This window comes from Oryx dammah, unplaced genomic scaffold (assembly GCF_014754425.2).
Source record: "Oryx dammah isolate SB20612 unplaced genomic scaffold, SCBI_Odam_1.1 HiC_scaffold_8, whole genome shotgun sequence".
In the NCBI taxonomy this organism is placed as follows: domain Eukaryota; kingdom Metazoa; phylum Chordata; class Mammalia; order Artiodactyla; family Bovidae; genus Oryx; species Oryx dammah.
In genome coordinates, this window is record NW_024070192.1 from 49,342,594 (window position 1) to 49,367,838 (window position 25,245).

General features: G+C 36.2%; 1 protein-coding gene across 2 annotated transcripts in view; it reads right to left on the reverse strand.

Moving 5' to 3' along the window:
- USP32 (ubiquitin specific peptidase 32) overlaps window positions 1-25,245 on the reverse strand; it is a 199,205-nt gene that overhangs the window by 14,038 nt on the left and 159,922 nt on the right. The window contains exons 15-29 of one of the 2 annotated variants that reach the window (XM_040244123.1): window positions 24,801-24,941; window positions 20,577-20,736; window positions 17,058-17,212; window positions 15,863-15,944; window positions 14,768-14,842; window positions 14,140-14,278; window positions 13,533-13,638; window positions 11,919-12,092; window positions 10,954-11,128; window positions 10,296-10,447; window positions 9,302-9,413; window positions 7,779-7,990; window positions 3,175-3,359; window positions 1,934-2,020; window positions 431-551 (exon numbers count right to left, since the gene is read on the reverse strand). In XM_040244123.1, the coding sequence (XP_040100057.1) occupies window positions 431-551; window positions 1,934-2,020; window positions 3,175-3,359; window positions 7,779-7,990; window positions 9,302-9,413; window positions 10,296-10,447; window positions 10,954-11,128; window positions 11,919-12,092; window positions 13,533-13,638; window positions 14,140-14,278; window positions 14,768-14,842; window positions 15,863-15,944; window positions 17,058-17,212; window positions 20,577-20,736; window positions 24,801-24,941 (2,076 nt within the window). The remainder of the gene's footprint in view (window positions 1-430; window positions 552-1,933; window positions 2,021-3,174; window positions 3,360-7,778; window positions 7,991-9,301; window positions 9,414-10,295; window positions 10,448-10,953; window positions 11,129-11,918; window positions 12,093-13,532; window positions 13,639-14,139; window positions 14,279-14,767; window positions 14,843-15,862; window positions 15,945-17,057; window positions 17,213-20,576; window positions 20,737-24,800; window positions 24,942-25,245) is intronic. The other variant, XM_040244124.1, reaches the window with a different exon arrangement.

Below are 25,245 nucleotides of genomic sequence, written 5' to 3' on the forward strand. Positions count from 1 at the left end.
CCAACTCTTTCTGACCCCATAAACTGTAGCCCATGAGGCCCCTTTGTCCATGGAATTTTTCCAGGCAAGAATACAGGAGTCGGTTGCCATTTCCCACTCCAGGGGATCTTTCTGACCCCAGAATTGGACCAGAGTCTCTTGGGTCTCCTGCATGGGCAGGCGGATTCTATACCACTAGTGCCATCTGTGAAGCCCCACAATTATCTCTACAAGTGGGAAAACTGAAACCACATAATCATGCTAATATATCTAAGTGCCACAGAGAATATCAATGAATATTTGTCTGGTTACTGTTTAAATTATCTGAAAATAGAAACGGCATGATACAGTTAAGCTGGGGAAGATTTTACATATATTTTACATACAAAAAAAGTATATATTTTTATTTACATATAAAAACTGCCATCTTATGGTAACTTGGAGTACTTACCCTTTCCTGTGATGTTTGATAGCGGAGGTGAAGGGCTGTGGGGTCCCAATCCACAGCAATATAGGCATTTCCAATGAAAGCCCTGTCTTCCCCACAATCAATTTTACAGCCTCTGCAAAATCTAAAGGGGGAAAAACAATCTACTGAGGAAAGAATAACTAAGGAGTCCAAATTTTCTTTATCAAAATTATTCTCCTTGGGAATTCCCTGGTGGTCCAGTGATTAGGACTTGGTGCTTACACTACCATGTCCCAGGGGTTCCATCTCTAGCCGGGGAACTAAGATCCTGCAAGTCATGGCCAAAAAATAAAAAATTCTTTTTCTACTTCTCTACTTTCCTTCTTGGGCATCACAATTTGTCATGGGCTTCTAACTTCAGACTGATAAATGCATGAATATGTGTTAGTAATTATTATTAGTTCAGTGAATCACACTTAACACTTCTAAAATCTTTAGTTTTTCAAGGCATTTGATAACCAATTGTTAATCCACATGAATATGTGAAACTTCATGGCAAATAAATGATATGGGAAGTGGATATTTGAGATAATTTACCGCTCATGAAATTCTAAATTTACTTAATGCTTGAAGTTAGGACAACTTATGGGGCATGCTGCTGCTGCTAAGTCGCTTCAGTCGTGTCCAACTCTGTGTGGCCCCATAGACGGCAGCCCACCAGGCTCCCCCGTCCCTGGGATTCTCCAGGCAAGAACACTGGAGTGGGTTGCCATGTCCTACTCCAATGCGTGAAAGTGAAGTTGCTCAGTCATGTCTGACTCTTAGTGACCCCATGGACTGCAGCCTACCAGGCTCCTCCATCCATGGGATTTTCCAATGCCTATTTCCTTATTTGTCAAATAGCACATTAAATACATATAAAAATTTATGAGTGGGTAGGAACCATGACACGAAGAAGCCAATGGCACCCCACTCCACTACTCTTGCCTGGAAAATCCCAGGGACGGGGGAGCCTGGTGGGCTGCCGTCTATGGGGCTGCAGAGTCGGACACGACTGAAGCGACTTAGCAGCAGCAGCAGCAGGAACCGTGACAAAGGCCATGGCTTTACTGCCTATTCAACTCAAGTTTGCTAAGGCTATTACAGTTCTCTGAAAGCTGACTTCAGTACTCAGGCATTTTCCAAGCTGGAACACTAATGACTAATCAATCTCTATAACTTTTCTTAAAACCAAAAATAGACTTTCAGTAACATCTAGTAAATAGAATGTTTTCCCGAACTCAGAATTGCTAAACTGATTTATAAGGAGCAGAAGGTACAGAATGATAAATGTTGATCATAAACTATGAATCTGATGAGGATTGTAGAGTTAGCAAAATCAGCTAAGTCTCACGAGCAAAACTTAGCTATAGACCTCACAGAGAAGAGATGAATGAAGAACTCCTAAGTTTATTTCAAGCTTCCCATTGGAAAGCTTACGAAAAAGGTATAATATCTGAAGCTGCAATTCTACTAACATTTTTCTTTTGCAGAAGGTGACTTTACCTGTACCATGGGCACCAAGCACAGGAGTTCCCATCTTTCTGCACAACTCGTAGAGTAAATGGATACTGATAACCCATACTGTCATCACTGAAACAGAACATAAAGAGTGTAAGAAACATTTCTTATCTGGAGTCTCTTTCATCTTCTCTAAAGTAACCTTAAAAAGGGGCGTCTGTCAGAGCAGTATGCTCACAATGACAGCTCCATGCGGGTTATCCTAACCCATTAACTTCAGCTGTGCTCCTTGTTTGTAGAGGAGAAACACAGCAGACTGCCAGATGTCTCTGACAGAGTCCATGTGGTCCATGGAAATTTCATAAGATAAGCTAATCATGAGATCGAATGCTAGTTATCTTTCAGCCCTAATTCTATCAAAAGATTTAATTCACATTAAACCAGACTCCTCCTATGACAAGAACACGGATACAACACAGGAGAGTGAAAGGTCACAATGGTTTTAGAGGAGTTGACTGACTATATATTTAGAAGCGTCTTTAATCAGAATCCCTGATGTGGTACATGATAGACATCCCTTTTTCCTTGCCTTAACTATCTAAAGCTATAAACTATATAACATATTTAGAATAATGTCTTAACTGCAAGATAGCTTTATGAGTTCTCCAACTGTAAAAAAAAAAAAAAAAAAATTCATCCTTGCCCCAGTAAGAAGCAACACAAAGACTATAACATAAGAGCAATATACTTTATGGATCATTTGGCAATTTGTAGTGGCTATTACATGACTGCTAAAGGTAATGAAACTATGATAAGGACTCATGGTTGTAAGGGCAACCATTGTAAGGGCAAGAATGAGTATTATGCCTGTCACAGCAGTTCCCATCTTTCTGTCTAACTTGTTGACTGAATGATTATGGATAGCCCATGTCGTCCAGTATCATGTCAGTGATAACCAGGTCAACGGTAAGCAAGGAATGCAAAGAAAGATAAAGAGATAAAACAGCCAGGTAAAACTCCGGCAGAGAACTGTACAACAATTCTCTTCTAAAAAATTTCTTTATTACAATACTTGCCAGAAAGATTTAGGTAAGAGATTATAAGGATTATAGGACTCTGGAATGTCTAGGTGATGAAAGGAAGGTGTAGCGTCTCTCCTACTCAGAAAACCAAAACAAATAAATGGTTGAATTGTAGTGATTCCTATAAATCACCCAGAATTAACATAAATTCTCCTTTTCCTACATTTGGGAACTGTAGATCTAGGAAGATGCCCAGAGACTCACCAATCTTGAGCATGATTACTAGCTTCCTGAGGTGGGAGTGGGCTGGCTAATCGTGACACTTGAATCCAAACCGCGTCATACAAGTCTTTCTTCCGGGTATGCACAGTACATGGAACAATCAAAGGCATTCCAAAAAGGCTGGGGCGATTCTTCTGAGACGACAGGAAATACAGTTCTGTCCTCATCTATAAGTACAAACAAGAGAAGAGTGAGCTGAGAAGAAGCCTCTGATTCCTCTCTTTTGTTCTAGGACTGCCCCGAACAGGCATCACTACCATTTTCAAATCAGTCACTATCACACTTCTCTTTATTTACAGAACTATCTTTTATTAAAATGTGAAGAGAATGGTTATTCAAAGTGGAGACACTGAAGGGGTGCCAATTTCAGAGTTGCTCTCTATCAAACTTGGGTTTTCAGCATTTAATATTTTCAAATTACGTAGTTTTCTCTGATAAACATTTCTCACACACACTGAATCATATATAAAAAATTTTTAAATCATATTTTAATTATATGATGGAATAAAAGGTAAACTTTTGAAATGTTTGCTCTGAGTATGTTAAAGGAGATTTTTATCACTTCTTAACATGCGAGATACTGCACAGAATTAGCCTGGAAATGGTGAGTTAAAACAAAAGTTTAGTATAATAGAAAAGCTGCTGGGAGTTAATTACAGGATTATTCAAAAAATCTGCTGAGCACATGGACATTTAATTCTTTAAATTTGAACTTTATGTAGTAGAGAAGCTAAGCCAACAACTTATAAACTCACTAGTTTCTAAGTGGAAGACTCTTATTTCAGATCCCCAAATATTTTATTTTGCTGTTATTCACTTAAGATTATTAGCTAATAAATGATTTTAAGACCTCATTTCATGTATTGGTGGTTATATTATTATAAGACCTATAGAAAGCAGACATAGTTCAGAACTATTTTTTAAAAATCAAAAAACTTTGATTAGTTTTTCTCTCCTTAAACTTACACCTTTCTTCCACTCCAACTCTCAGTAGATGACTTATGTTACTAAATAAATGAGATCATTTAAGCAACCAGTTCTGTCCTCTACTCTCCTCAGTGTTCTTTCTTTTCTAAACTCATGATTTTCTTCCTCTTGGAGGTAACTTCTTCCAGGGCCCTGTGGCCTATACCTCCCATACCCGCTCGGTTCTTCATGGGATAATGCTCCCAGCTTTACTGTACAGGAATCTTTCTTTGGTTCTATCCTAACAACTTCTTTAATCTGAAAAATCTCACTTGACCTAACTATGCTAAATTATTGCCCTATTTCTTTACTTGGTTACTAGGCCAAACTTTTCAGTTTTCATTCTTTCCAATGTCTCTAGTCCATGTAGCCACTTCTTTCTTTCCTTTTTTGAAGCTGACTTCCCTTTAGTAGTTGTGTCAACACAACACTATTATTTCTCCCTTTATTCTCTGATATTCTTGCTTATGTTACCTTCCCTTATTCCTCTTCTTTTTCTATCTTGTAGAAGAGAGTAGAAGACAAATAAACTATTTTCAAAGTAATTCAATCATGAGATCAAAGTGTCTGAAAAAAGAAGGTGGCAACAAAAATGAAGGAAAATGGTAAATTCAAGTAGTATTTTGAAAGAAGAAATTAAAAGGTATGATATACTACACATAGAGTTTCAGAAGAAAAAGGGAGGAAATCTAAGAACATCTCTAGCCTTGAGTCTTTAACATGGAAGGATGGCACTGCCTTCCACATAATGAGAAAGGGAGTTGACTTGGGACAGATGGTAAAATCGATTTTCAGTTCAGTCACTCAGTCATGTCCGACTCTTTGAGACCCCATGAACTGCAGCACGCCAGGCCTCCCTGTCCATCACCAACTCCTGGAGTTCACTCAAACTCATGTCCACCAAGTCGGTGATGCCATCCAGCCATCTCATCCTCTGTCGTCCCTTTCTCTTCCTGCCCCCAATCCCTCCCAGCATCAGAGTCTTTTCCAATGAGTCAACTCTTCGCATGAGGTGGCCAAAGTACTGGAGTTTCAGCTTCAGCATCAGTCCTTCCAATGAACACCCAGGACTGATCTCCTTTAGAATGGACTGGTTGGATCTCCTTGCAGTCCAAGGGACTCAAGAGTCTTCTCCAACACCACAGTTCAAAAGCATCAATTCCTCAGTGCTCAGCTTTCTTCACAGGCCAACCTCACATCGATTTTTAGGCACTCCCCAAAGCAGCTACTAGATTATGAAGTAAACTGGAAACAGGGAACTGGTTAAAAGGTAAAAATTTAGAGCAGATTTTATGGTCCAATCATTACAAAAAAACCTGTATATAATGCTTTAAGCACTTACCAACCACTTTATATAACATACTTGATAGATGAAGGGAGCTGTTTTGTAAGAAAGATTTTTAAAAAATACATCAGAGTTCTTAATATTTAATCTGATAATGCTTTGTTACAAGAAATGGGGAAATGCACGAATCACCCCAATGATCTTAGCTGATGGGACTGTGCTTAAACAAGATTTAAGCTGCACTTAAAACAAAATTCTAAGACACAAATATATCCCTTAATTCTCTAGGATGTTTACTCAAACAACCCTGTCTAGAATATGATCCATAGAGCATCATCTACATGGTCAGAAAAATCACTTTAACTTGGGAATTACTAATTCAAAGGGAAAATGTACATTTCAAAGAATTATCACAAAGTAATTAGCTGTGTAATCACCGATCAGATCAAGAAGCAATTCGGTCAGCACTCCAAAGCGTTCCTCAAGCTTCCTCCTAAAGGTAACAGGTTTTCTGAATTTTATGGTAATTATATCTTTGCTTTTCTTTGTTTTATACCCTATGCATAATAAACAGTAAATTTCATCTTCCCTCTAACATTTTATTTATAAATATATTTCATTTCTGTTTCTGACTTCTTGCATTATTTTTATGAGATTCATTTATGTTGGGAATAAATGTAAATTCATTCATTTTCAATGCTGCATAACATTCTATGACTATGACTCAACTGCCTTACCCTTTCTACTACTAACGGCCATTTTAAAAAACACAAAATAGAATGGTGGAATTATTTATCTTCAGTTAGAAAACTTAGTTTTCCAAGTAGCTGTATTAATGTGCACTCATCAGCAGTATATGAGAGCTCTTGTTGGTAATATGAGTTACAAACATCTTCTACTCCACGGCTTGCCTTTAATCCTTTTAGTGATGTCTTCTGATGAAACTGAAGTTCTTAGTTTTAATGATGTCCAATTTAACAATCTTTCCTCTTGTACTTAGTGCTTTCTGTGTCCTACTAAAGAAGTTTCCCCCCTAAACCAAGGTCATGAACATATTTACCTTTGTTTTGCCTTCATATTTAACTCTATAGTCTACCTGCAACTGATTTTTATGTGGTGAGATGCAGGTATGTCAAGTTTCATATGGATACCCAATTATCCCAGCATCATTTACCAAATGAGTTGTCTTTCACTGCTCTGTAATGCCATCTTTGTTATAAATCAAGTGCCCATACATGTGTGAACCTGTTTGGGGGCTATTTCATTTCATTGGTCTATTTGCCTTTTCTCATACCAATATCACCATGTCTCAAACATCACTGCTTAATAAAATCATGATATCTGATAGTTCAATTCCTCATTCTTTGTTCTTCAAGACTGCTTTGGTTATTTTAGTGCTTTGCGCTTCCATATATTAGAATCAGCTTATGAAGTTATACACACACAAGCATAACACACACAGTTTGCATTTTTTTTTTTTTTTAGTTCGCATTTTTATTAGGGCTGTGGTTTGAATCTATAGATCTGTTTGTGGAGAATTGTTATTTTTGAAATATTGAGTCTTCTAATCCATGAGTGCATGCTCTGTTGCTTCAGGCATCTCCAACTCTTTGTGACCCTATGGACTGTAGCCCTCCAGGCTCCTCTGTCCATGGGATTCTCCAGGCAAGACTACTTGAGTGGGCTGCCATCCCATGGACATAGTCTATTTCTTCAAACTGAGTCTTCTTTAATTTCTAGCTATAATATTTTATTGTTTTCTACATAGGTATCTTGTATATTTTTTGTAAAGTTTATTTTCAGGTATTTACAAGTTGGAAGAGGCAAAAAGGATTCTCTCCTAAAACCTGTGGAGGGGCACAACCATGCTGATGCCTTGATTTCAGACTTCCGGTCTTCCGAACTGTAAAAGAATTAATTTGCTGTTTTAAGCCACCAAGTTTGTGCCAATTTGCTATAGCAGTCCTAGGAAACAACTTGTCTTGCCTAGGAATCTTCTTGTTTCTCCCTCCAAAACAAACGAAACTTGATCTAAGGCATCCACACTTACATGGTAACGAAGATGTACACGCTGACATGAACATATAGGAGTCACAAACTTCCTAGAGACCACAGTATTCCGAAGCACCGGCTGTCTTGCTGCTTAACGTGAGTGAGGAATATCATTTCCTATGTAGGCTGTCAGATGTGGTACTAGATCCTGGCTGTAATCACTTAGAACAGCATACACAACACATTGAAAGTGCACACACTGAAGATGTTGCCAGGGCAGAAACTGCTGTTTCATAAATAGCACTGGCAAGACCGAAAGTAATTTGCCTAACATTAAACTAACCATTTTCCGGTGGACTGCAATGATGTAGCCTGTAAAGGAACTGTCAGGAAGAGATGGCATATGACCATTCACCATTCCATTTGTGAAGTTTTTCTCAGTTCCACATGGCACAACAGTGTTTGGCATTCCATTGGGAATGAATATCGGTCGAGGCAGGTCCCCGTTGGTGGTCAGGGTGAACACTCCATTTGTAGATGGGGAGGAGGAGAAATCTACAAATTCAAAGGTAAGCATAGCATCATAAGTTTGTGGTACCTTTATCTTTGCTCTTTTCTCAAACATTGCTGGGACCCAGACCACTGACAGTCTCTTTTAACATAGGACTGGAAGTAATTATAGGTCAAATAATTCTAGATTAACTGGAAGATTTTCATTTTAGATTTTACTTTTATTACTATTACTTTTGATTAAATGACTAAACAAGAGTAACTGCTAGAAAGAGTAAGTGGAATTTTTACAACAATCTTTATCAGTCCTATGTTGTAGCATGAAAATAGTTCTGCTTTTCTTTTTCTTATCCTCAAAAAATTCATTTCTCCATGTAGTCTCTAGCCAGATATTTTACAAACATTTTATTTTTAAAAACACCTGCAGAGAACTCCCATCTGCTCCCTGCCCCCACACAAGCACAGTCTCCCCCATTAGCACTCTCTTCCACCAGAATGAAACATTTGTTATAACTGATGAAAGAGGTTGCTTTTTAAATTACAAATGCATTTTCTTAGTTTTACTAGCCACAGTTCAAATGCTAAACAGTTGGTGTGACTATTGGATACTCTATTGGATGGCAAAGATTAAAGAAAGTTTTCATCATTGCAGGGAGTTCTATAGGACAGTGATATAAATGATATAAACAAAAAAGCAATAATAAATCCACCACCAACCCACCATCAGTACTATCTACTGAGCAGCAATGAGAGGAGTCCCCTTCTCTCTGAAGCCTTCGATAGCTGGGAAATGAATTATCAACTGGGAAATCTACTATCTACTGAGCACCAATCTACTCTCTACTATCTACTGAGCACCAATGAGAGGAGCCCCCTTCTCTCTGAAGCCTTCGATAGCTGGGAAATCTAATTATCAACAATAAAAAGAAGAGACGATGGCCAAGAAGACTAGCTGGATGACCATATTAAATTATATGAATGACCATATAAATATCAGAGTATAAACAAATTTATTTTTTAGTCAAATTCACTATTCTGTTTTTTAAAGCACATTTCTCTCATACCATCTGTTGCCATGGTAGTATTAGATAAGAGAGTTAAAGGATCTGAATTCCAGTGGTAGATTTAGCTAAGAACTACCTATCCAACTTAGGTTCTCTGAATTTTAGGTTCCTCACCAATAAAACGAAGAATTTAAGATGATCACTACGGTTTCCTACAGGCACCAAAATTCTTTTGCTCTAATTTTTTTTTTCTCTAATATTTTTAACCTGAACAAAAGCCGAAGAAGAATGACAACCCTTAGACTATTATTCAAAGCTAAAATCATGAGAAAGAGCTCTAGTTCTCTCTTACCTGTCTGTATTGGACTAGAAGCTGAAACTGGAGATCCAGGGATGGGAATTTCAAATGCACACAAAAATCCACTCACTGAGAGCCGTACTTTCTGGTTGTCTTGAGGGAAATTCTACAGAAAAAGAAGCAAGAGGAGAAGAGGGAGATGTTTCAGATAAAATGGAGAATCATCTCTGATATATTTGAAGAAAATGTCTTAGGTTCTTTTATCAGTAAAGCAAACAAGATGTCTGAATAAATTTTCTAAAATAACTAAAAGATGCAGGTTTGATAAACTGAATGAAAACTAACCTTACTGGAGAAACCATTATCCCCTTTCACAGGAAGGAAGTATGATGTGTATAACTGACTTAAATTTTGCCCTTCATTTCAAAAATCTAAACCCCAAATCCCCAGAGATCTCACCTCTGCATTTCACATGAAAAAAATGTTAAGGAGGTGGGAGTTTGTTTAAAAATCCTGAAGATGAATATAAATAATACCAATGGCAGGAACTCAATTTAGGGCAACTTATTTATTGAATTGCTTCTCTCTCTAGCTGGTTTGGAGGAAGAAGTGATTTGCATCACTTTGTTTACCCTCTTAGTGTGTTTAAAGCCAGGTATATATATTTATAAATAAGTACTAAGAACACACATTCATAAATACATAAAATACTTAAAGAATTCTAGGAAAAGTAGTAACACATAAGAGATGTAAAACAAAGCCTGGTGGTTCTTGGGGTAAATTTAGACTGTACTGACATAGCTAGATCACTCCATATAGGTAGCTCTGGGCTTACATGTTTCTCTTCTCTAAAAATATCACCATCATTTTACTCTTTTATTCTGGTGGACAACTCTTTTAGTTTCTTCTAGAATGAAAAGCGTTACAATTTTTTTTCCAGTTTTTGTTGTGTTTTATTATCTCCCTTGGTCATTTAACACAATAATTAATTGAGAAAACTGATTTTCGAAGGAATCAAGGGTTTCCCAGAGAGAATAGTTAATATCACCTTTATGTTGGAACCATGTACTTCGGCAAGAAGGATTTGTTCTGATTTAAGTCCACAGAGATCGCTCAGCTGTTTTTTTAAACCCGTGTACTTTTCATCCATATTCAGTCTTAGTCCATATCGTACAGGGGTAGTACCATCCAGCTTAATAACTAGTAAAGAGAAAAGATTTTTATTAGTAAAATTCAGGTTTCACTGAAAGCTTTATACCTGTGTGTGTGTGAGACTTGCAACTAGTAAACATTTGTCTAGAATTTTTATTTTATATGTACATACTACAACAGATGGTGTTTAAAATAATATTAAGTAAAATCATTATTTTTGTATGTTTACCCGATAAAGAAGTATGAGTGGCTTTGCAAGGTTTTTCAAGAGAACTTCTGGCATATTTAAACTTAAGAGAACTCAATGAGCACAAAAATGGATGCATGTTCAAGTCTTTCAAACCTCAAATCATGCCTGAAACCAGACTTGTTATCATTACAGAACACTGTAAATCAATTATACTCCAATACAATTTTTAAAAAACTATAAGATGCTGACTACCAATCTCTGAGAACTCACTATAAACAAATGACTAAACTTACAAATTCAAGCTGACTGAATACAAGGTAACAGACAAAGGAATTAAATAATGTTTCAGAATTTGGTGACCTACCTGTTATTTCTAAGTGCATGTAACTGTCCATTGGTAGTGGCAAAGACAAAAAATTGAAAGGGTCAAATCGGACACTTATATGCCCACATGTCTTGCATTTGACTTGGGACCTTAGCTGCCCATGGAACAAATCCACAACAATTGATCTATTTCTCCTTAGATGATTATCCCAGGCCTAGCAAGAAAAAAAGATTAGAGAACTTTTTTATCCCCTCCAAATTCAAAAGATAAGCTTTTCTCCAAAAATTCAAGGCAATGGTTAAATATATTAGATTTAATGTCAAGATTATAATCCTTAATTTTTCCTTCAAAAATAAGCTTTCTGTCTATAGATTTACAAGTCAGGTATGTAATTTTAAATATATTGCCTACTGAGAAAGTAAAGAAAGCCAGTGACTGAATAGAATGTAATTCTCTTTTTTTTTTTGGCCACACCATGCAGCACTTGGATCTTAGTTCCCTAACCAGGGATCTAACCTGGGCCTCCTGCAATGAGAGCGTGGACTCTGCCACTGGACTGCCAGGAAATTCCTTAGAATGTGTTTCTTTTTGCTCAATATATAAAATACTAAATTCAGATGAAAAATCCTACTTTCTTTTCTTTCTTTTTACCATGGTAACAATGGTGAGTTCTTTGTCCACTAAAGGCACATAAAATATGCTTATTAGTCACTATACACATTACTTTAGCAATTATGGGGACTCCTAAAGTTCTACTAATAATTATTCCTACATCCTCTCCCCAAAATATGTGATGTGAAAAGGAAACATTTTTCTATGTTCATTAAGGATACTTTGTTTTAGGATTATGGCACAAGAAATAAGCAGAGAATTATAAAATTCCTTCATTTTCACAGTAAAATTCTGATCACAGAACAGTTTAGTCAGCATTTAAGTTGCGTAAAACTTATTTGGGGCCAGAATATTTTATCTGTGCTTACATTAGAAAATCAAAAGTGACAAACCTCTGCAGCTACTTCCCAGTCTGGTCTGCCATCACTGTCCTTTAGTTCCACATATGGCTTCTCATGGACTCGGTTGAGATCTTCATGCAGACCATCCAAGAGAAAAGCCAGAAGTTCTTGGGAGTCTTGTTGTTGGAACCCATTAAACCTGGGAGCATATTTTGCTATGGTCCACTATAAATGTAAAAGGAATCAAACTCGTTATTTGCTAGCCCCCAAAATTGAGAATGACCATACCCATAATTCAATCAGAGACATGAGAATAAGTAAACAATACAGTCCATGGGATTCTCCAGGCCAGAATACTGGAGTGGGCAGCCCATTCCCTTCTCCAGGGGATCTTCCCAACCCAGGGATCGAATCCAGGTCTACCAAATTGCAGGCGGATTCTTTACCAGCTGAGCCACTAAGGAAGCCCAAGAATACTGGAGTGGGTAGCCTATCCCTTCTCTAGCAGATCTTTCTGACCCAGGAATCAAATTGGGGTCCCCTGCACTGCACATGGATTCCTTCCCAGCTGAGCTACCAGGGAAGCCCAAACAATATAGTACTTAGTCTATTTCAGCAAACATATTTTGGATAATCAGGAAATCTTTCTAATCTTTATATCAAATGATGTTCCCCCAGCCCACTAAAAAAAGTATTATGGCCAGTCCCATGTCTTGGTTTAGTATCAATATAGGCAAATAGTTCTTTAGGTACATAGATGCTATTTAAGATACAAGATGAAAATACTAAAATAGCATGTGGTCACATTGGACGATTCCCTGTTTTCTTTTACAGTTAGCTTTTCTGGTGTTGTTTTATCCTAACTTTTATTATTAGAGGAAGAATAGCTCAGTATTCAACTGTGAGGACTTACTAACTAGCTTGCGACCTTGGATAGGCTACTTAACTGCTATTAGCCTTAGTTTCCTGAGCCATAAAATGGGGATCGTAACACTGCTTTATATTATGGGGCCATTTAGAAGATTAAATGAGTTAATACACATAAAGTAATCAGACAGTGGCTGGTAAGTGATAAGTAGCCAAATTTTTAGCTACTATAATTATTAATTTTTAACCTAAAAAGCTTTTGCCTTGCCTTTAAAAAATTATTTATTTATGTGGCTTCACCAGGTCTTAGCTAGAGTACACAGACCAATCTTCATTGCGACATGTGGGATCTAGTTCCTTGACAGGGATCAAACCCAGGCCCCTTGCATTGGAAGCAAGAGTCTAATAAACCACTGGACCACCAGGGAAATGTACTGAGTATCATTAATTAGACTCAGGGCTACCTTGCAGTTAGAATACTGATAATAGCGAAGGTTGAAAAAAGAAAAGTTTACTATATATATATATACACACACACTATATTTACTTGTATACATATACAAGTAAAATACCTGATAAGTTAGTAAAATGAATGAAATTTCCAAATTTAGACTGTACTTCTGAACTTTATCTACTATATCTATAAGAGTATTTTGCTTATATTTGAACAAGTAAAAGTTTATATCCCATGAAAGACCCCAAAACATGAAGCTAAAATTAAAAGATAAATATAAAAAACAAAGAAAATTTAACAGTTGCTTAAGACTTAATACCTTTATATTATTTTAACATGCTTACCCGAAGCTTTAATGGGGCGACATTCTTCTGAGTTCCACTCCAAAGCTCCTGTACTAAATCCCCATAGCATTTAGCCATATGCCCCTTCATACCAATGGGATTTGTCCTACAAGTTTGAGAGGAAAATGTATTGCTTAATGATTCTTATAAATCACAATCATATGAACACAGAAATGCCTAGCATCTGTTTTCTCACATCAAAATACATTTTCAAAACAAGAAAAGCAACATTTGGTCCTTGTCCTTTAGTTGCTTCAGTCATGTCTAACTCTTTGCAACCCCATGGACTGTAGCCCACCAGGCTCCTCTGCCATGAAATTCTCAGGCAAGAATACAGGAGTGGGTTGCCATTTCCTTTTCCAGGGGATCTTCCTGACCCAGGGATTGAACCCATGTCTCCTGCATTGGCAGGCGGATTCTTTACCAACCCATGTCTCATATACTGGCAGGCGGATTCTTTACCACTGAGCCACTAAGGAAGCTTACTTCATGCTTAACAGGGCATGAAGAATTTTCTCCCTCAGGGTGAATAAAGAACAGATTTAGGTAATATTGGGTTCATATCAAAATTACGAAAGTTAAGAGCCAATGACTCAAGGAAGATTACCTGTTGAGTTCATAAAGATGTCTCCCTGAGATAAAATACTGTGTCAGTGGCTGCGTGTTACTAACACACTGGATGCTTGAATTCATGAAGCATGTATTTCCCAGGTTACTCAGACCTGTGGCCCCCTTTTCTGTCGGAACTGGAACAAACAATATGAGAACAGAAGCCTAGCTGCAGCAAGATGTCATAGACCAAACAGTTATTTGTATTCAATGCAATGATTTTTATAATTTTTCTAATCAGTTAAATGGAGACAATAATTTTCTATTGGGTCTTAAATGTTAAAGTAGAAGTTTTTCATGGAGCCTCACCGGCAATCATGATAATCTACTGGAGCTATGCTCATCTGTACTCTGGAAGTAGCAATGATTCTCTTTAATTGCTCTGACGGTTTTTTAGAGTTCAAACAATTCTCTCCTAGAATTGTTATCTTTTAAAATGAATAAATAATTTAATTGTAAGGTTAGAAAGAAATGTGATGCTTCAGGAAAAAGAAAAATAAGAGGGGGCCTAATCACTATTGAGCTGGAAAGCTACAATTTGTTAACACTTCAGCAGTTGAAAGAAGAAAACATAAAATAATAATTTTAAGATCATCTGTTTAAAAATAAATACAGTGGAAACTTACCCTTATGTCTATCTATTTTACTACTGTTTGCTATAAAGGACATTTCTTCAGGCCAACTCATATCTTTGTTGCGAACTAGAAAGATAATAACGTGTTAATCTCTTATCCAATCAAATCACACCCACTCAAATGTTCTGTTTAAAAACAAAAACTTATTTCTAAACCAGAAACTGAAAAAAAAATTTTTTTGTAATTGGCTCTGAAACCATTCCAATTCTTTAGATAGGGGGCTTTATAGTCAGTGATTAGAATTAATTAGTAAACTAATTCCTCAATTGCATACCTGAAGTAAAATTATACTCAACCTTCAATAGAAGGAGTTAAAATTCTTAAGCCTAAAAGACTGGAACTATCACAATTCTTTCTTCTTTCTTTTTTACAATTCTTTCTTAAATTGTGAGGCTACCAGAGTATTCATTTCAATACAAAGGCAGCTAGGAATGTTTCATGAATCTTGAGAAAAGACACACTAAATTGTCAATGATTTTTACATGCCAGTGTGTAAATGTATGCTTACTTGAGCTAAGCTTTCTTGATCAGTGTTGAGGACTAATGAAAAGCCCGCATCACTAACAATGCAAGAATGTTAATCTCCTCATTCAAACTCAAGGAGGCAGCTTGAAAATTTTAATAAACTGTAAAGTTACAACTGAATTCACTTGTTTTTACAACTGTTTCCACTCTTGCCAGATAATGAATGCAGACATGTTTTTCCTCTTAATCTAAATAGTATTCCATTACAAAAGGATTACATAAAGGTTTAATGGGTTTTCTTTACTATGAAGAATACAGTGATCAAATACCAGTTGGAAAAAACTATAAAGTAGGTTTGTCAAGCTCAGTCACTTAGTCGTCTTTGACTCTTTGCAACATCATGGAATTTTCCAGGCAAGAACAAAGTTGGAGCAGGTTGCCATTTCCCGCTCCAGGGCATCTTCCTGACCCAGGGACGGAACCTGCATCTCCTGCCTTGGCAGGTGGATTCTTTACCACTGCACCATCTGGGAAGCCCCATGAAGGAGATTATCAGTGAGTAATTAAACCTTTCTTTCGTCCCCTAAAAATCTAATACAGATGTATGCTTCCATCTTGTACCTTCAATTACCAGGTGCTGCTCATCCTGGATTTTCAAATATTCCAATCTGTGATCTTCATCATCCAGGAGAGTGAGGTAATTCTGTATATGGAGGAGGAAATGTTTTGTTAATTTAATTACTAACTTTGAAACAAATGCTGAAGTAAAAATGAATGACAATTTAAAAAATTCCTTGAAGGTACATAACTCATGTACAGACATTTAGCATATTACAGTTATTCAAAAGTACTTATAATTTTGGTGGCAAGATGAGGGAGAGACAATCTATACTCTGTAAACACATATTTTATGTTTCTAAAAAAATTATATCTGATTTTGGGGAGACCAGGAAAGACTGATCACACAAACCAAAATTCACTGAGGTTTAGATTTTCTAAACAGCTTACAGAAAAGAAGTTTTGATTAATATATAGTAAGTATATACTAAACTGAGTAAATGTTTACTCAGATCAAAATGTTAACTCAGATCAAGATGGACCTTGATCACTAACTAGGAAATGAAAATGTAAAACCAAATGCCATACAAAAGAATTATACATTTTGTTGACACTCACCCTGTCTAAAGTGCTCAGAAAATTAACTCATCTAATTCTTACAACTATCCTAAGGGAAATAACTATTATTTTCCCATTTACTCATGGAAAAACTGTGACAGAGAGTTAAGGGACTTGTCCTTGGTTAGTTAACTAACAGGTGAGAGAGAATCAGGACTTAATCCTTGGCAGTGAGGCGCCAGGAGCTGCGCTCTCAACTTTCTTTACTATACTGCTTCTCAGTTCTCAATGGTGACCAAAGAAGGATGTAAGAAAGAAGGAACTAGGGGATAAAGAGCTGGTTAAAACTACTTACCATCCAATTTCAGAGTAAAATGAAAACATATTGCATGTGTTAGGAAGAATACATAAATAATTAAAAGCACTGCCTCTAAGGAGAATGGAAGACAGAGGTCAGAGGATGGGAAGAATTTTCACCACATACTTTCGTATTGTTTAAATTTTTTTTAATATGTGCATACCTTACTTTTAAGACAAATCCAAAATAGACTATTTGTTTAAAAGATATATTTATTGTTACTTTATAATAATAATTTTATAAGACTGTACTGTCCATGAACAATTAATGTAGACAAACCCTCCATACTTATGAAACATGGATCTAACAAGGAGGACTTTCCTTGACTGACATGCCTCTTACCTCACTGTTGTATAGCCACAGGCGCATATCTTCCTCTTTGATGCGCAGCCTCTGAGATAGATATTCATGAATTTCCTTGATGGTCTGCATTCGACTAAAACAGCCTGTATAGGCTAAGACCCGCTTTAATGGTGCATTCGGAGAAGGGACATTTCCTATGGTCATAGTAATCACAGTAAGGAAAAAGGCAGATGTTAAAAAAAGAGAAAGCACCACTTTTAGTAATGGGGACCATACTATTTTAGGAAATAATAATGAGAAATAAGAATTACAGATTTAATAATTTTATAAATTAAGAAATTTTAAGAAGCTTTAAAATGAAGATAGGAGACCTAAGCATCTTAGAGTAAGTCTTAACTTTGAAAGGAAGAATAACAAAATCAGACATGCAAATAATTGGCAGTATCTGGAATCCAAGAAGAGTGGCAAATAATGAGCACTGATTTCTTGGCCCTCAGCTGGGTCATACTCAATAGCAAAATCAAAACTCAGTGTTAAAGAATGGGGAAGAGTCTTACACTGGGAAATGGGACTGGATTTGAATGCCACAGAAGGATAATTGGATTCACCTGATCTACTTTCTTAAAATAAACTATCTTTGAATTGCTAATCCCTCACTCTCATTAAGTGGCCCAATTACCTGGTCCACTGTGGCACAATTACTCAAGAAACTTTTACTTAGAATTCTAAGTAGGCACAGATATTACATGGCAAACAGAGTTTTAAAGTAAGCCAAGAAACATCCCATGACAAAAAAGAAACTGCCCTATTGAAAGGTACTAGGGAGAACCATAAGGCCTGTCTATTCAATAAGAGGACAGTAGACATGACCTTGAATTCCTAAAGGGCTCAAAGTGCAAACAAGAACAGGCAATAAAGGGAAAGAGTAAAGACTAAAGGAAGAATGTATTAAGTCTAACCATATATTTCAAAAGAAAAGGGGGATAAAATGACAAGAGATTATGGGAATCAAAAACAGGTTGCGAAAACTATCTGCTAAACCCTGGATAACTATTCAGCCAAAAATCTAGACAAAAGCTGTAGCTTAAAATGGTCATCTCTGCCTATAAGAGGTTATATTTAGTTCACTGAGCAACCCAAAACAAAAATACACTCAATGTATCAATATAATTTATTAAGGGTACAATTATACACTCCAGGTAATTTTCCACCCATTCAATGGTGACTTAAGCTTTTTTTCCTCCCATTAAATGTGTTTTGGGTCTTTACTTACTAAACAGAGGAGAAAAGCACTGGCATCATCTACTTTTTCAGAGCTTCCAAAAATTAACTCACCTAAAATAGGCTGAAAAATCATTTAACAATGACTTCTGTAGCTTTGTCTGTTAAAAAGGCTACCATTAAGTCATTGATAACTGTAGTAAGGTTTGGAAACCTGTCACTTTGAAAGGAATAAATTGTGTGCTTAATCACTCAGTCGTGTCCGACTCTGTGACCCCGTGGACTATAGCCCTGCCAGGCTCCTTTGTCCATGGGAATTCTCCAGACAAGAATACTGGAGTGGGCTGCCATGCTGTCCTCCAGGGGATCTCAACTCAGGGACTGAGCCCAGGTTTCCTGCATTTCAGGTGGATTCTTTACTGTCTGAGCAACTAGGGAAGCCGAAAAGGAATAAAAGAGCCCAGTAAATGGCTGTGATAAATTAGAAAGAAAGATGAAAATTACGTATGGAGAACAAAACCCAACTATGATTAACTTTTAAACTCTAGCAAAGCAAATCATTTACTATCAGAAAGCAAAGGATAATCCTAGAAGAAAACAAAAGGGCAAATTTCTCTAAATACACATCAGAGGATTAGTTATAAGATTACAGCAAGAAAGCATATTTTTATAAACTTCAAAATGATTAATGATTGATTTTGTAACTAATTAGTAAGAAATAAAATTTCAAATTAAGAACAAATTTGGAGCATAATGACTATACAGTTGTAGGATTCAGAAGCATTTGCTAGTGTCCAAGTCAATTTCTATTGTCCTAAGCCATATAAGAAATTTATTTGAATTCTAGACAGTTTTTGTAGCATAGCTCATTAAGCAGGCAGCCACTTATTATACATAATTTCATACTTTTGAATAGCACCAACAAATCTAGTGGAATTTACAGAAGCAGCAAAAATCTAGGATCAGCACAAGAGTTATAAAGAATACTTACTAAAAGCGCAACAACACATCTTGCCTCTCATGTTATCTTTCAAAGAGAATTGAAAAATATATGTACTATGGGTGCCATGAAAGAAAGGCAAATACTATTGATATTATTCAATGGAAAATTAAATCAAGAGTGTTTCAGAGAGATTCTTATTTCATTGTTTTTTGATTATAATGTGTTACCTAAAGACAAAGTTTGAGGGCACTGCTTTGGTATAGTGAAAGTGAAGTCGCTCAGTCATGTCCGACTCTTTGCGACCCCATGGTCGGTAGCCTACCAGGCTCCGAGATCCATGGGATTTTCCAGGCAAGAATAGTGGAGTGGGCTGCCATTTCCTTCTCCAGGGGATCTTCTCAACCCAGGGATCGAACCTGGGTCTTCTGCATTGTAGACAGACGCTTTGGATCACCACTAGAGTGATCCAAACGGTACATGTAAGAATTTCCATATATTATCTGAATATAATCTTTAATGATGAAATAAAACTAATCCTACTAAATTTCAAAGGAGGAATGATATTTACAGGGTTGGTTTGGGTTCATAGGTGGTTTTTGCATAATAAGTTACAGTGATTATAATAACATTATGGCATTGTTAACACAGTCCAAGATTTTGTGTAAATGGATGAACTCATTATTTTTGCTGAAGAACTATTTCAAATATTTGTAACTCAAAAGCACAGAGCAAGCCTGGCCCATCGGTAAAATTTAACCTCAGAGAGAAATCAAAAGGGAACTTTTTGCATCTATTACATTAAAATGAAAACTTATTTACATATCATTTTGATAGGCTTGATGTTTTTGAAGAAAATGTGTCACTTCCATTTTCAAAAACAGATCTTTTCCTTTGTATTATCTGTTATAAAGGCTCCTTGGGCCTAGCATGAGAAATATATCATGTTTTGTTACAAACCCCCCCCAAAACAAAAAACTCAAAACACACACACAAGAAGAGGATATTGCCTAAGAAATTACTCCTTAGAAATCTGAGTCGAGTTGAAAAGAACAGTCACTGGCTGGCAGACTCTAACTGAGGTCAAGCACATAATTTACAACGGCTTGTTCTCAAAGAAACCAAGTATGTAAAATTCATTTCTGCTTATTATCTTTGTATGTTTGCAAGCCAGAAAAGGAAACAACCCTTTTCAGTTTGCTGCTGGGACTTTGCCTCTACCCCAGCTAGTCTTGCGCATGACCGTAGATCTAAGGCCCATAAGAGATTTTCTGATTCTGTATGAAAACAGATGAAAATGTGTATTAGTATAGTGGCACCAGACTTGGAGCAAATTGGTTTTCATTTTAATTTTTTTCAAGGAAATGCACAGTATTCTTGCTGCATTCTTAAGTTACCTCTTGGTAAATGCTGAGGAAACACTCTCAGGCTCATCATACCCATATTCACCCAGATGTTAGACTGCTGTGTCCGAGTGGCAGGCTGCTGTCTCAGGAAGAGAAGATAGCGAGGAAACAATTCCAGTTCTGGGATTTCTGTCTTGCTATTTTTGATCACCTGTTGTTTTAAAATATATGAAGTGATCACTATAAAAGAAAAAACCTGCCATTTTAAACCTAATTTCTGATATTTACTTCCAAAATAAAATGTTCAAAAGGTTCACTGCCTATAGGTCAGAAAGTTGCCAGTTTATATGACATGGGTTTACAGGCCCTCAGGCTCCTGCATCTAAGTCCATTTTCCAGGATTAGGATTCCTGGTAGGTATTTTCTCCCCCTTCATTTAAAAGCAAGTAATACCAATATTAAGGGGAAAATCTTAAATATTATCCACAATTCTAGTACTCTGACACAATAACTCTTTTCACTTTTATATATCTCATATAGAAAAACGATGTTCTTTTAGAGGACAAATTCTTAGGAATGGAGTCACAAGTAAAAAAGTACAGGATTATTCATCAGTCTTGCCTGGGGAGTCCCAAGGACAGAGAAGCCTGGAGGGATAGTCCATAGGGTCACAAAAGTTGGACAAGATTAAAATCACTGAGCACATATGCATTCATGTTATTAACTCCATAAGTTATATGTCCACCCAAAATGCAGCAATTTACAGTATTCCCAGAAATATATGAATGTATTACTTTCACAAAACCTTATCACTGGACATGACTTTAATTTTTTTAATACATATAAAGAATATTTTAAATGTACTTTAAATTTTATTTCTTGTATTAGTAGTGAGAACAAAAATGTTTCCATGTTAAAATTTACTATCTATGTTTTCTTTAACTGGACTGTTCATATATTTGTCTATGATTAAAACAACTAAATTGGATGTACCAAACTGAAAGTCACATGGTTGAAACAGCCCTCACGGGCTCCACAACACAGGCTCAGTAGTGTGGCACATGGATTATAGTTCATCAGTGGCATGTGGGGTATATTCATCAGAACAGGGAATGAGCCCATGTCCTCTGCATTGGCAGGTGGATTCTCCACCACTGGGCCACCAGGGAAGTCCTCAAACTCTCTAAAACATAAAATCTTACAGAATCTTTAACAACCTCAAGTAATTGGGCTTTCATTTTCTTTTGCTTTAGAAATCAATGTATTCTGCAACAGAGCATTTTTTAATATCAAGAGAGGGCGGTAAAGAGCCAGATAAAAACAATGATACAAACCCAACCTTTAGGACGATTTCTTTAAAGTATTCTGCATGTTCTGATATGCTATGCTATCGTATACTACAAAAGCTCCACTTGTAAGCTTTATCAACTACTATTTAAATAATAAACAGTAAAAGGAGCTCTCCCCAACAGTAAGACCAATGGAGAAAACCAAAAATCTCTCCATTTCTTCTAGAGAGTCACTGAGAGCTACAAAGCCAACAGTCAAATTTTCTTAGGACTTCAGTTTAACTGTGATTTGGGGAAAGATCAATAATTCTGTACCTGTAGTTATCAGGCTACACAGAAAACATACTTTTGGCAGAATCTGAACTGATAATGAAGTAACTTTTATAATGTGTAGCTTACTTTTCAAGAAAAGTGATTTTATGAGCAAATTACAGATCAACAAATTCTTATACATTCATGCATAATCAAACATATATACATATTTATTTACATTTTAATTATTCTTGTCTATGAACTAATTGAACTACAACTTGATAACAATAAATGCAATTCCATTTACAGGAATTTATCTGAAAGAGATCATCACATGTTGGAGAAAAGAATATTGACCAGAAGATCGTTTTAAACAATGAAAATCTAGATGCAAACTAATTGCCCATCCATGGTGATTGGTTAATAAATTATGAGTTATTAACCTAGAAAGATACCAATAACATCTATCTTAGATTGAAAAGATTTAAGACAGCAAGCATAATATGATTCAATTTTATAAAATTACTTATACTAATTTGTATATGAATTTGTATATGAATATGAATAGGCACAGAGGAATGTTTGAGAAAACGTACACTGAAATGTTAACAGTAATCACTTCTTAAGGAGTAGGATATGGTTTTTATTTTCTTTGTTCTTCTTTACATTGCTCAATTTGTTACTGAGCTTGTTCACAAGAATTATTATTTTTTTAATGGTGTGATTTATGTAAACATGGCAATGAAAGTACTGATTTTTAACCTTGCTGTGACAAATTTAGTATTCTTTAACATGGAACCCCATACTTTAAGTGTTTTTACAGCAATTTTTCCTGAAATCAGGCAAATTATCCATTTAGAGGTGAAAAATATTGTCAAACCAGCAAATGAAGCTTTAATGTAGTAAAATGGTAGCTTAACTAATATTTATCTGATATCAATGTTAAAAAGCATGACCTTTTGCGAGACTTTGAAAAAACTCATTTAATAATTATAATGATGATGACAGCAGCAACAGGCAAAATTTGCTACTGACCATTACTATAACTCAGATGCTGTGCTACTCATATGGATTATTTACTTATCAAAACAAGTCTAATGAGGTAGATACTATTGTTAACTCCATTTTACAGAAGAGGAAACTAAGATTTAGAGATTAAAATACTGATGCTTTTGAACTGTGGTGCTGGAGAAGACTCTTGAGAGTCCCTTGGACTGCAAGGATATCAAGCCAATAAATCCTAAAGGAAATCAGTCCTGAAACTACCCAATGCGAACAACTTATTGGAAAAGACCCTCATGCTGGGAAAGATTGGAAGGCAGGAGGAGAAGGGACGACAGAGGATGAGATGGTTGGATGGCATCACCGGCTTGATGGACATGAGTTTGAGTAAGCTCTGGAAGTTGGTGAAGGACAGGGAAGCCTGGTGTACTGCAGTCCATGGGGTAGCAAAGAGTTGGACACGACTGGGCAACTGAACTGAACTGAACTCAATGTGAAGCCAGGCAGACTCTAAAATATCAAACTGCATCTATCTATCCATCTATCCATCAAACATCTATCCAATTATCATAATGATTCCCTTACAGGTACAGAATATTAGAGCAGGAAAGTCCCAGAAATTAAGTGATTAATTCAAGGACTACCCCAAACCCCAATAAATAAAGAATATGTATAATATACATCTATGTATATTCATATTTACATGTAACTACCTAGGAGTTCTGTGGATAAATATAGTAAAAACCTTTTGGAGGCAACAAATACAAACCCTAAATTCCTGATTAAGATTAAAACATAATTTTTGTAAACATAAGTATTAATAACAAAATCATTATTAAAATTATAGACTATGGATATACAGCAGAGTTTTACTCTTTTTGGAAGTGATCTAACTTACTATAGCTTATCTATGTAAAACCTTCCTGGTATAAAAAAGTTCTAGTTTGGACATTATATAAGGGAGAATGTTTTCTGATATAGCAAAAGAATCTGCTTATAAAGTATTTTACTGCATCAATAATGAAAAGAGTATTCAAGGCAATGAATACTGCTGTTTACTGTATAAGCAAAATGATGCTGTAGAGTTAACTAATATTTTGATATTACACCCTCCAAGCCCTTTAAGTTACTTCAGAGCATTTTACTTATGCTCTAAATGACTCATTCTATTAATGGTCACAATCAGAATTCACTGGCTTTGAATTCTTATTATCATCTATTGTGATCTTTTTATGTTCCTCCTTCAAAAAGACAAACCACAAAATCCAGAACAGCTAAGTGGATGTCTGTGTGGCTAATGGGAATAACAGTTTTAGAAATAACATCTGCACCACTCTGAACGTCTTGGCACTGGCTCTCAGACTTCTGCTCCAGTCTAAGTTCTGCATTATCTTAATGTCTGTGTTTGTGTGGATGACTTATGCAATTGTCTAGCCTCATAATTCCTTGACTCTATTTAGTCCAGTGATTATTTCCTCTGCTTTATATAAGCTGCCCATTCCCAAAGGAATATCATTTTGTGGTTAGTACCTAATGCAGTGCTCAATAAATGTATGAGTAAATGAATGAATGAACATAAAAGAATCTAAAATTTATTCAACTAATTTGAACAGGTATTGAAAGCTCTATCATGGTTAAGAACTAATTTGTGGGTAGTGAGGTTCATATAGTGAATTAATAGAAGGACCTATTATAAATGCTGCTTATATAAGAAAATACTGGCTGTACTTACAGGTCTAGGTAGGGCCAGGTTTGCTCCATACCAATGATAAAGTGCTCTCCATACAGGTTCTGGGACCATCTCATAATCTCTTCCATGGACCAGCTGTGGGGTTCGTTTTAATCGTCCTCCTTCTAATGTTAATGATGTAGCCTTAGAAAGAATGGAATGTAAATGTTGACTTTTTTTTTTGGCCCCACCTCTTGGCTTGTGGGACCTTAAGTTTCCCGACCAGGGATGGAGCCCAGGCCCACAGCAGTGAAAGCTCGGAGTCCTAACCACTGGACTATCAGGGAATTCCCCCAAATGTTGGATTTTAAAAATTAGTCTCGTGTTTTAACAAAACCTAGACACAGGAAAATAAACACATGTTACTACTCAGTCTCACATTACTAGAAAAAAAAATAATTTTCTAAAAGGTTTTTATTTTGAACTTTCAAAATAAACTATTTAAGAA